At 37.5% G+C, this 13,144-nt stretch overlaps 1 protein-coding gene across 1 annotated transcript; it reads right to left on the bottom strand.

The window, feature by feature from the left end:
• Positions 1 to 426: 426 nt before the first annotated feature.
• Positions 427 to 11,504, bottom strand: LOC134741520 (protein phosphatase 1 regulatory subunit 36-like). The gene is made up of 10 exons (XM_063674325.1): positions 11,331 to 11,504; positions 9,490 to 9,586; positions 8,735 to 8,800; positions 6,822 to 6,953; positions 5,737 to 5,881; positions 4,846 to 4,998; positions 3,053 to 3,281; positions 2,368 to 2,532; positions 1,658 to 1,774; positions 427 to 568 (listed from the first exon to the last, which is right to left on the bottom strand). The coding sequence occupies exons 1-10, from the start codon at positions 11,420 to 11,422 to the stop codon at positions 433 to 435; spliced, it is 1,332 nt and encodes a 443-aa protein (XP_063530395.1). The 5' UTR covers positions 11,423 to 11,504; the 3' UTR covers positions 427 to 432.
• Positions 11,505 to 13,144: the final 1,640 nt, after the last annotated feature.

Genomic DNA, 13,144 nt, shown 5'->3' with positions numbered 1-13,144 from the left:
GATTGGGGACTTCACATACACCTTTGAATTTCTTCGCAGATGTAGGTATGCAGGTTTCCTAACGATGTTTTCCTTCATCGAAAAGCTATCATTGCATTTTTAAAAAATAATTTGTTAATAAACCGATATAAATGACGATGAATTTTTAAAATATTATCATTACATTACATTACATTCATTCAGTTTCACTTTTTTTTAAGTAAGTACGCGCGTACATTAAGGCTGTTTCAGACACACCCCAATTTAAGATCCGATTGTCTATAGTTAAAAAAAAATCCGATCAAAATGTAAATGACGCCAATTACAAAAACATTACACTCTCTTTTTTGGGCAGTCGTGTAAAAAGCCTAGTTATAATTAAGTAAGAAAGACAAACATTGTTTAGATATTTCTATTTTTTCTTTATTATAGGTATAATTTATTATAATGAATTTACGCGCGTTTTCCGGCGGAGGCCCTCTGCCCGCGCCGCAGCCTGTGGAGACGCTTGAGCCAGCGCCGGCGCTGCGTGTCGTTGCACGACGTCGGCGGCTCGGGCTCGCTCGGGAACGAAGATGGGAACGGGTCGCTGCAACACGTCAACAATGCAACTGATAAAATAGTTATTTACGATACAAGTGCGGAAAAGTGGAAATTTGAAACGAGTGGCAAATTACCTATTCGCACGTGTATCGTACAAAGTTTTACAGTACATATGGCCCTTTAAACTTTCGACATATTCACGAAAAGTGTTCTTTACGCACTAGTGCGAGAAAGTAGCACCATATGTACTGTAGCTATTTATGCAACAAGTGCGGAAAGTGTATTATTTCCGACGAGTGTATAAAGGAATACGAGTCGGAAATCATCTTTACGCACGTGTATGATACAATGTTTTACTATGCATTGTGCGAGTAAATAAAAAAACATATCATGGCAAATAAGTTTAATTATTAAAAAATTGAAAACAAAAAGCACTAGTGCGGAAAAGTGCTCTTCTCCGCACTAGTGCGAGAAAGTAGCACCATATGTACTGTAAAAAAAATTGAAAACAAAAAGCACTAGTGCGGAAAAGTGGTACTTTCCGCATGATATGGCTCCGTAGGAAACGCACTTTTCGAGCACATGCATTGTAAATGTATTTAAGAAACATCGGTAATTTAACGGTAAAATTCAAACATTTTTTACCAGTTTCTATTCTCAAAACGTCAAATTATAAACTGAATCGACCTGGGCCGTGTTGCATAATAAACTACAGCTAATATTACAAGCGGAACTCCTTTCCTAATTCCACTAGAAAAAGAGTTCCGCTTGTAATATTAGCTGTAGTTTATTATGCAACACGGCCCTGATAGGTATAAATAAATAAAATCTCTATAGACCCTATATCAGTTAGTATGTGTAAAATACGAAAGTTTTTCTTTCTGACAAATTTTTGCTATTTTGCTGTTAAGAGGGAGAGTGAGAAAATATGTCGTTATCAAGCAAAAGGCACCACATTGTCGCTTGCCATAAGGACGCTCTAACAGGTTTCTCGTATAAATTTTCTTCCTTATGGTAAGCGACAATGTGGTACCTTTTGATTGAAAACGTCACATATACCTTTTTCTGTTCCTCTTAGCAGAAAGTCCTGAAGAAGGATATGAATATAATAACAGTAATAACCCCTTTTACTTACCCGCGCTCTGATCTTAATGGCAAATGAATGTCGGCATATAATTTTCGTTGGCCGCACGCCATTCCGCTTTTCTTGATGCTGCCGCTGCTCTTTGCACTGGCACTGCTCATAGACCCTCTGAAACAAAAATAATGTATATAATCCGTAAGTGGAGGATTCCTTACCATCATAGGTACAGTAGTGCTATATATTCTTAATTGCGGAAAATTTCCAAAATGTTGGAAAATTCATAGCTGGATAATTTTAACGGAACCATAACGGAATTATCTTGAAAATTGAATGATTCAATTACTCCTGTCTCTCGATACAAATATATGAGTTTCATGATTTTTTTATTTGTTTAAATTCCGCAATTCTGAAAAATTTCCAGTGGCACATCAGTGTTTAATTGTTCATAGGACACGAAACAACAGCAAACAATTAATAGTGCAAGCAAAATAGCTTTATTTGGCGAAAATTAAAATATCCATATAATTTTTTCAAGAACTGGCCTGCATAATGTATTCCCTCGAGAAAATCTCGGTTTATTCCGAACGTTAAAAAGTTTATTCGGAAGGCAACGTTCGGGGTAGGAATGCCTTTAAAAGGAACAAAAATAAATATAAAAGGGTTTAAGGATGAACGGCGTGGTGGCTGGCAGAACTTCAAAACTTGTATCACCGAATTAGGTGTGTCACCAAATAATGCGAGTTTACCCTACCTACACTTACAAAGATTTCTTTGATTTCTGATCTTCCGCCGTAGGCAGCGGTTTGAGCATGGTGTCGAAGTTAGAGCGAGATAGCCCCACGATGCCGAGCGAGACGCCTAGCGCCGCGTAATTCTCCTCTGGCCCGGCCACAATATTATGTATATACTTGAGACGTATCGGCAATCTGAAAAAGAAAACAGAATTTTTGCGTCATAAAATTACACACAAAACAGACAAAAAAATCATAATAAATGTTTACCGAAACCGGCTAAGTGCGCGTCGGACTACGCATAATGGAGGGTTTCGTACCTTCATAAAACAGAGAAAGCCAGACAAGCAAAAGGGCGTATCTTCGCAGTACTTACGTTTTAATAAGATGTAATTTGTTGAAAAAGAAAAGCTCATGACATGAATGGCTCAACCGATCATATCTATTCATCTTACAAAACAAGTCCCCCCTCCGCGTCTGTCTGTTTGTATATTCGCGATAAACTCAAAAACTACTAAACGGATTTTCGTGCGGTTTACACCTATCAATAGAGTGATTCTTGAGGAAGGTTTAGGTGTATAATTTGTTAAGTTTTGAATGTGAATGAACTTAGTTTTGCGAGTACAAACAAAACGCAAAAATAAGAAAACAAAGTTAGACTACACCGACATTATGAAAAAGTAAACATTTGTAACACAAGAATAATTAATCTTACTGGTGCATTTTGATAACTCCAATTCCCATCATACGATAGTCAATGTCCCTGTGACAGAACACTTCGTTCATCATGGGAGACTTGGTAGTGAGCTTCTTGTCAGTTCGCACGCATTCGCCCAGGAGGACGTTCCGCTCCTCCTTCGTCATTTTCTCTACGTAGTTGGTTTTTAGAGTGTGCTCTACGGCGTTGAAGATTTCCGATTTGAACAATCGATTCACCTCCAGCTCTGGTGACAGGTAAATATCTATTATAGTTAGGATAGTCACCCATGATCACTCGCGCCTATCCTATAGATACAATAGTAGGGGCACTGGGGTCATTTGAAACGTGGATCATTTTGTGGGAGATTAATTTATATTATGAATAAATATACATTTATAAAAAGGCTCCTAACCCCAGATGTTTCAATCGCCCGTCTTTATTTCGCATAACCCTCAACATTGATCAGTTAAAACATTCTCCAGGGTTTTGTAAAACGCTTATAATTATGAAACTATTACTTTGTAGCCAAACTGTTTCGTATTATGTAGCCAGATAACTATCTGGCTACATAATATCTAAGTATAGGTATAAAGAGGAGTTTGTTAAGAACCATAGATAATAGAAGAGGAAAGATCGAAAGATGCTTGGGCACCTGATACGACACGACGAATTTATCAAAAACATAGTCGTAGTATATATATACAAGTAGTTATAGACGCGCCACCGAGCGACCAGGGGTATGAGAAACAATATTCATATAAAATTTGGGCAGCATAGGTTTTTTTTTTCAGTATTTCGCCATCGCCTCCTACCTATGATGCCACCCAGTCGGTGATAAGGACAAAGCATGGCACTATTTTTTTAGGGTTCCGTACCCAAAGGGTAAAAACGGGACCCTATTACTAAGACTCCGCTGTCCGTCTGTCCGTCTGTCACCAGGCTGTATCTCATGAACCGTGATAGCTAGACAGTTGAAATTTTCACAGACGATGTATTTCTGTTGCCGCTATAACAACAAATACTATGAAGTACGGAACCCTCGGTGCGCGAGTCCGACTCGCACTTGGCCGGTTTTTCTTTCCTCTTATAGGAATCGCAATAAGACTATCTTTCTCTATAAAAGAGTGTCAGGCCCTTGGTCAAAAACACAATAGAAGGGAAAGTTGAAGCAAAAAGGAAGAAGGGAAAACCAAGGAGAGCGTACATGCACCAAATTAAGGAAAAACTCAACGTCGTGTCGTATCAGGCTGTCAAAGAGAAGGCAGAGGACTAGTGGCTTGGCGAAACAGGCTTTTAGGTTACTTTTCGGCTTGCCGACTTTTTGACGTCACAGCAACTACCCCCACCACTTTCGCGCTTGTCATCTCATATATTTTGTGTTCAGGACATCACACTGAATGCACTGATACCAAATATGTCCATATGTGCGACGACATGAGCGAAAATAGATTTCCAGAAGACTTCTAGACCAAAGACCACCGTACTAGACCGCCGAACATGGAAATTGCTTACTAAACAAATTAGCGGAGTAGTGACTTAAAAAATGTTAAAAACGTTCCAATTGACCACCGTGACCACATTTTTTGCAGTGGGGTAAGTAAGGGTTTCAAAGCCGGGAGAATGCAATTTTTTTTTTTAAGAAAATTATGGTTGTTATGTTGGTCAAGCAAATCTTGCCAGTAAATAAGAACAAAAAAAACTATACGCATCCATTTCTTTCGGGTGCTACTACTAGTGTAAGACAAAGATAGTATGATTCTCTCTGTCTATGTTTGAAATGAGACAGTCCTTTGACAAACTATAGTTACCTATCTGATTGAACGCCCTACGTCCTAAAGCGAGCCAGACGATCTGCACGCACATCCGCAGCAGCGTCTCGAAAAGCCGCGCGTCCTTGTCGGAGAGCGACCGCCGCTTCTTCGCCGGGCCCATGTGGTGGTATTTCTTAGTGTCCGCCCCACCTGTCACCACAAATGCCCCAGTCATTTTAGAACGGCCTACTAGCTTAGTCGGTAGTGACCCTGCCTACAAAGCAAGAGGTCCCGGGTTCGAATCCCAGTACGGACATTTATTTGTGTGTTTATCACGAATATTTACGTTCCTGAGGTATGGATGTTATCTATGTATTTAAGTATAGGTATATTTCATCTATAGTTCAGTCAGCTGCAGAGAAAAGGTAACTTCCCCCCCTCCTCACTAGTATTTTATTAGTATAACGGATATATGTGATATTTTCTATAAAAAGGGACCTTATTGTCGATGGCGCTTACGCCATTATGAACGATGCTCCGATAAAATATATAAATATATCATATATGAATACAATGCCGCGCGACGCTGTGCGGCGTAAGCGCCATCGACAATAAGAACCCTTTTCATAGAAAATGCCCCATATCACGACTTCACGAATTTAGTTACGAACTAGAATCCAACTCAATATTGTTAAGGTGCATTGCGATCAGCCAACAGAGTTTTTGAATAATCGTACCGCTTTTTCAGATCAAAATACGGTTTCCAAAACCTGAATAGTAATTTTAAGGCGTTTCTCGACAATCGAAACCTGATTTAACAACTTTCACTCGATATAAAAAACATAGGTCTTAAACGCACCATTAAAATTTTGTAACTAAAAGCTCATACCTACTTTATGAATGGAATTAATTCATATAATGGGGATGCACATTTGCAGCTCGCTGTACCTATAAGCATAGTGCAATACTCCTTAGCGACTAGCACACGCAAATCGTTGAGATTGGTGCCGAACTCTTGCTCCACCACGTCGCAGTACGGTGTGCGCACGCGCGTCTCCAAGTCCAGCATGCGGTGCGCCATCTCGTCCGACACCTACCACCAGAGCTAACTCAAGTTTCAACTTTACTAACTATACCTAGAACTTATTCTAGCTAAAACAAGGGGTTGACAAAACGAAACATCGACCCAGGGCCAGATCTAGGGTAGAGCGAGTGGAGCGGCCACTCTAGGCGCCGGATGGCAAGGGGGGCGCCAAAATGGCAAATTAAAAAAAAGTTTTAAAAGACGCGTGTGACGCGGGCCCAAAATATGATGTGTTTTGCTTTTGGGTAAAAAGCTTCAACGAAGGGCGCCAAAACCCGATTTCGCTCTACCCTGATCAAGGACTCGGGCCGGCACTGCATCGACCAACCTTATCGATGAGCAAATCAAGTAAAGATAAATATATGTACATATATAAAAGAAAATTATATAACCCCACTGTTTATCAGTCCACCGGACGATATCAGCCTGTCAGTTAGAACAAAAATTTGACAGTTCCGAACAACTGACAGGCCGATATCGTACGGCGGACGGGTAATAGTAGTAATCAGTAAGCCCCTTTATAAGTATAGTAACTTACCGAAATGTTACAAGAATCAAATGCATAAAGACATTTACTTTGACTCTATATATAGTACCTGAATTTAAAAATGAAAACTATTGTTTATAAATAGTTGACACCCTATATTTAATTTAATACGTTAGGCCTTACACTCGTCTGTCGTACAAAATATCCATAAAATCGAACATTTAGTATTCAAGAATCTAAACAAACAAAATTGAAAAAAAAATTAAAAATCATTGATTGCAGTTTTGGTTATTTTCAAAAATATAAGCAAAATGAACTAACTTAAGGTTTTGAGGTACTTTCCCTCTAGGGCCCATTCATTCTTTCCACACTGTAGATCCACTAATTTTCAAGCCAGGCATTGTTGAGTAACTTAAGTATGTTAAAGAAATAATATACAAAACCTATATATTTTTATATTACCTGTAGATAATATTGGCAGCATAAAATTAATCCCTTAATAAATCTTTCAGTAGTCGGTATATGCAGCATGTTTACCAGGGCGGGGCTCAGTATGGACACCGGAGCCGTGTACACCGCAATGTCTTTGCAATCCTGCACATATCAAACAAGTGTTATTCGACACTCATTGGCTTAGTTTCAGTTTATAATTTAAAGGTAGTGTGACTAATAAGCTCAAATCAAAATATTGATTAAAAATAATTTGATTTATTTCCTAGTTGTATTGTCAGTCGTGACTGTCTTACACTGACTTTAAAACAATGCATTAATATTGGAATTATATCAGTTAGCTGTCATTCACGCAGGCGTCTCGCTCGCACTAATAAAAGTACGGACAAGTCCGAGTAAAATGAAGGCGCCATTTCAAAGCTACGTTCGTAGCGCTACGGCGTAGCTCCACAAACAAACGGCAATCGGTACAAAATGGTAGAAAAATTCCGCCATAGAAACTTATCGACGTAGGATGTTCGTATATTGGCCTCTAGGACTCATTAGGATTATTTTGGTGTCGTCGCGATGTTTTCCTTATAAACAAAGCCTCGTGTATGTACCAAGCATGAATCTAGTATAACTGGATCGGTCATGAGGGGTGGGGGAAAATGACCAAACGGGATAGTCTTATGTATCTTTCAGTAGGAGTAGCAGAGAAAGCGCTGTTATTGTTTGTCCTTGTCACAGTTTCACTTTTCCACCGCTGCCACAACCGAGGTTGTGGCAAACAAATAAGTACGTGACATGTCATGTTTGTTCGTTGCTTGTTTAATTATCGTTGTTTTGTATGAAATTGTGCTTTCTCTTATGAAATATAGTGATGGTTAGCGTTTTGAATGCTTGAACTTTGATAAAATACTGGTGAATTGTTCTGTAATCGGCTGTAATAGCCGCTCTGAGCAAAAATATGAGATCATAACCTTTCACACGTAAGTACGGTATTTTACACCTTCCTCTTAACGCAATATGTGAGAATAACATCGTAAAATTACGTTACACTCAAAGCAATGTAGAATCAAACGATTTCAATAAAAATATCACAATTATTTACGCAAATTAACAAAACATTATTTGTAAAATTATCCACCCAAATTACGTAGGTAGGTAGGAGTCTGAGTTCAGCCATTTTTAAACTTAGAGTTTTGAATGATTCACGGTTAGTTTCACTAGACTTATATTGACCGGGATATAGACCGTGATTACCTTTTCAGTCACCCGTGAACATGATGCATGTAACTGCGTCGAAATATCGGGAGCTCACAAATAATACAAAAGGTAATCACGGTCTATATCCCGGTCAATATGTCTATTTTTAAACTTCTTCTTAATTTAGCTGCATAACAATCATGTTAGGGATACCAGATGAAAATATCATAATTTTATGGGTAATTTTGACCTCGAAGTTTTTTCGTACTTCTAATTCCAAAAAATAAATAAACAAATGTTGTGAAGATTAAATGTGGTGTACATTAATTGGTGTGATTGCGATTTGTGATTTCTTAAAATTAAAACCCATAATACATTTTATTTTACGTTTTATTTACCAAACATGTTTAGTTTTGTACCACCTGCGCGAATTATAGGAGGTATTCCATTGTTCATACGCCTAAAAAGAACGGCCCATTGACATTTTATTTAACAATTTTTTAATACCGTCAAACAAGCTAACTTTGCCTCCAGGGTAATCGCCCCAACGTGATATCAAATATTGGGGTAATTTTTACCAATATGGTATCCCCACGTTTATAACGTCATCTATGTCTATCCATTACGGGCGCACGCGTATAGCTGGTCTATGTAATGCTAGGTCTATGGTACCAAGGTACCTTATACTACCTACCTAACTATACCTAAAGCTAAACCGCGGTCCGAATCGCACTTACTTGCACTGTAACTATATCCGGCTGTTCAGGTTTCAGTTTCCGTTGGTAACGTCTCCGATATCGTAACTGAAATATTAATTGGCATTAGCTACAGACCATACTATATTTATTTTATAACGGCCAATTACCATTTGTACATTTTGTTTTTGGGAATTCACGTAATTTCGGCATAGCTGTACGCAAACTCGCTTGTGAACTCGCAAAAGCAAATATAAATGGTAAATAATCTGTATACTCTGTTTTAAACAGTAGGTAGTTATGTATAATGTAAATCACCATGTTAGCTTGACATATTATATTGGACTAAAGCTGCGACGCTTTTCATATAAATTTTCGTACGTTGACCCGCCTGTTGTACGCGTATAATTATATTGCTGTCCTAATACAATTATGCGCGTACATACATACATACATACATATAATCACGCCTATTACCCGGATGGGGTAGGCAGAGACCACGGATATCCACTTGCTACTATCCGACATACCTTCTTCGCTTCTTTGACTTTCATAACATTCCTCATACACGCGCGCCGGTTATGCGCGTACAACAGCAATATAATTATGCGCGTGCAACAGGCGGGTCAACGTACGAAAATCTATATGAAAAGCGTCTGTGCTTTAGTTGTACCAAGGCTTGGAACCGGTTTAACTATACCAGTAAACCAGTAAGTTTCGGTTTGTTAGCTACTATAAAAATAAATAAGTTTGGTAATCTATATAATTGACAGGAAAGAAAAAAAACAAACAGTTACCTGCTCTATTAAATCCACGTCGTCTCTGAACTCTATGGCTCCCGTCGGCATCTTTGTTGGCATTTGAATAGCTTCGTCTACAACTACCGGCCGGTCACTGCAAAATACAATTAATTTACTTCTCGTTACATATTAGCAAAAAATTTCTAAGATATAATAGAAAATCATTTATTTATCGTCATATCCTCACCTATACACGGTGGCTAAAAAATAAGTGCAATTAAGGAAGTGCCAGGGAACTTTTGGGATTATACTGAGCAACTTTTACTATGGGACCAACCCCGAAACCGCGAAAAAAATTTGATTGTTTCATACATTTTGGCTGGTCCGTTTTCTATGGAAGGGTAAAAAAAATTTCCACTACCCTAAGGTTGTCTGGAACAGATCGCTCTTTAGCGATAAGACCGCCTGTTGTCTACCATAGTTTAAGTGCTTAACTTGTATGTCGTTCTTTTTCATATTGCTGAGCAATAAATAATATTTGTATTTGTATCCTCCAATATTCAATAGCTAAACCATAATTATAACCCGCGACCCTTGAAACACCAGTTAATCAATCTCACATGTAAAGAATAGTTACGATACAAGTGCGAAAAATAGGAAATTCGCAACGAGTGGCGATAAATTAAACACGACCGAAGTGAGTGTTTTAAGTCGACACGAGTTGCGAATTACCTATTCGCACATGTATCGTACAAGGTTTTACAGTACATAATTATGGCCCTTTAAGTTTTCGACATAGTTGAGTAATAAGCTTATTATCGCACTAGTGCGGTAAAGTAGCACCAGATGTACTGTAAAAGTAATTTCTAATACAGTTGCTCAAAAAGTGCTACTTTTCGTGGCTGTTTAGCGTGCGGAAAGTTGGTTTTCGCAAACTAGTGCTTTTTACTTTTCCAATTTGTTTAAAATTTTTACTTGTTCCAATTCATGACTACTTATTGATGAGTGTTAATATTAGTTTCGTTTAAACGTCGTAATCAACATAAAAACCTACTGTTAATGTAAGAATACGAAAAATATGCATATTTCATATTTTATTACTTACCTCTTCATCATTATAAGTATTAACACGTTTATTTTTTATTGTTGAAAAACCGTTCTTAATAAGTTGTCTGAATGGAACGGAACGCCTGTCAAAGAAGAGGCGTATTTTCTTACTGCAAGAATGTTTTAAGTTTCCAAAGGCAACATTCGATATGGTTTTTATAAATATACGATACACAAATAATCGTAAATAACGATATTTAGGTAATAATAGTACAATGTTTTAATATTAACAATTGTTTCTGTCTTATAGAACATGCATTTGAAAAAAAAACTTTCATTTAAGTGGGTTCAATAATAATAACAAAATCGTCGAATAAAAGCTAGAAAAACACCTCTTCATAATGTCAATGATGTCACAGAATTAATAATATAAAAGTTTCGAATTCCATTCCTTACTTGTTGCTTTTCTTATTTTTACGCAACTGTATTAAAAAACACGTCGTTCGATACACGTGCGGATATGTCATTCTTCAATCGTCCCGAGTATATCTCGGTACTCGTGGAGTAATGACATACTTTCCGCACTAGCATCGAAATGTACTATTACAGTACATATGGTGTTACTTTACCGCACTAGTGCGATAATTAGCACATTACGTAACTATGTTGAAAATGTAAACTGTAAAACGTTGTACGATACATCTGCGAATAGGTAATTCGCAACTCGTGTCGATTAAAACACTCCCTTCGGTCGTGTTTTAATTTATCGCCACGCGTTGACAATTTCCTAATTTTCGCACTTGTATCGTAATGTACCAATAATTAGCCAATAATTTAGCCTTTTTACTTACCTTACAAATGTAATTTGATTAGCATTTTCATCCCAAATCCAGTGTCCCTCTTCGTATAACCCCCCTTCTCCTTCATCTTCGTCATCAGCCATGTATTATTTTATTATTATTACGAAAAAACCCTAAATACAATTTATTTACAAATACGTGAGAAACGTCAACCTGACTGCAGTTTGACGTTTTTAGTTTTCTGTGGCTAACGCTAGTACCTATTATAAATTAAGCACGCTCTGAGGTTTTATACTATTTTTTAGTTAAAGTAATAAATTGCGCGTGATGATCTGATGATCCCTATGATATGGAATTATTATTACTTTTAAGATATTATATACATATAAGTAAAAGAACTAAATAAGAACATAGTGAAAAGTCGATTACCCTAGCTAGTCAAAAGTAGTTTTAACTGAAATTAATTTTGAATAGATAAAAACCAAAACTTCGCGAAAACTAGTTTTGACTGAAAAATCCTAGTTCAAATTAGTTTTCAACAAGGCACTTTGCAAAGATTAGTTTTAACTAGGGAAAACGTGTTTTCACTTAAGATCCCATTGCTAAAAACGTGCTCACTAGCGCCACTGCTTAATAATTGTGATTATTTAAATTAAACGATAGATATTTAAAAAAGGAGGCCGCTACGTACTGTATTTTAAAACCATATTAGTAGTATATGTTATTACTGTGACTTAAAACGAGTTTTACGGTATCAGACGAACAGATAGAGACCCACAAATATGAATTTATTCAATTTGTATTCATAATAGCAGTTCATGGATAGCTATAACTTACGAATCTCTGAGTGCATCCTGCGTGTTTGTAAGTTTTGTAAAATTTACGACGTTACCAGTAAGTTAGGTACTCGTGCGACGCCACTGAATATAAAGTTATGCTAATACTAGTGCAACTCCAAACCTTAAAACTTATAAAATGAAATGCTCCAAGTTATTCTATGCATGCCGCCACCGCGGTTGCGATTGCGCGAATACAAATTGATTCCGCTAAGCTTAAATAATAATGTGCGCTGCAATTTTTCTTTCATACTAGAACAGTTTAGCTGATCTAAAACTAGATTTAGCTAGGAAACTGGGCCAATTTGCACTAGCTCGTCATATTAAGATACCCAGGCAGATTCTATTATATCTAGAACTTCGCAAATAGTTGAACACTTTAGCTTCTGGTTACCACTGACTATCCTGTGTAGTTTAGCGATGATGCGTGAGGATCACAGACCTAAAATTTATGCTTGGTGAGGATAGTCGTCATAACGGATGAATATCATTATATGCTTCGACAGCGACACAAGGAAGGACGCATATATCTAATGTTTTGTAACTAATTTCTAAACTCTGCATTATTACGATGGTAATGCAATGTCATCATGATGAGCCTGATGAGGAAATAAATAATTAATTGGTGCCTCGCTACTACTGTACTGACCAAGTTAGTTATATGTTTATATAGGAGTGTTTCCTGGTCACTACCCTGAAACCTTTTACGGCTACCCTCTCCTAAACTCTTTACAATAATACTGGGACCAGCGACGTTACACAATAAGTACTCAACTGTGCCTCAACCTGTGCCTTTACGAAAACATGTTTAGATATGAACGATTATGATCATAACCTGTGAACTAGAAGGCAATTTGAACAAGTGTGTCATATGAGTTAATTCATTGAATTAGAGCACACAGTCGATCGCACAGAAGGGGACGAGCGGCTTTGATCGTGTGCGCTGTGCCATGTGATCAGATGAGCCCAGGTAGGGTTAGCGACTCACATCTATTCACAAGGACCCGCTTGAGAAATAAACATTTTTTG

Source organism: Cydia strobilella, chromosome 5 (assembly GCF_947568885.1).
Source record: "Cydia strobilella chromosome 5, ilCydStro3.1, whole genome shotgun sequence".
In the NCBI taxonomy this organism is placed as follows: domain Eukaryota; kingdom Metazoa; phylum Arthropoda; class Insecta; order Lepidoptera; family Tortricidae; genus Cydia; species Cydia strobilella.
Note: the sequence above shows the minus strand (reverse complement) of the source record. Positions and strands in the feature narration are given on the sequence as shown.

Bases quoted from the DNA above. Each gene is read 5' to 3' on its own strand.
- LOC134741520 (XM_063674325.1), bottom strand. From the start codon at position 11,422: ATGGCTGATGACGAAGATGAAGGAGAAGGGGGGTTATACGAAGAGGGA. The intron at 5,882-6,821 runs GTAATATAAAAA...CTCTGGTGGTAG, and splicing joins GCTGCCAATATTATCTACAG to GTGTCGGACGAGATGGCGCA. The intron at 4,999-5,736 runs GTACAGCGAGCT...TTGTGGTGACAG, and splicing joins GTATTGCACTATGCTTATAG to GTGGGGCGGACACTAAGAAA.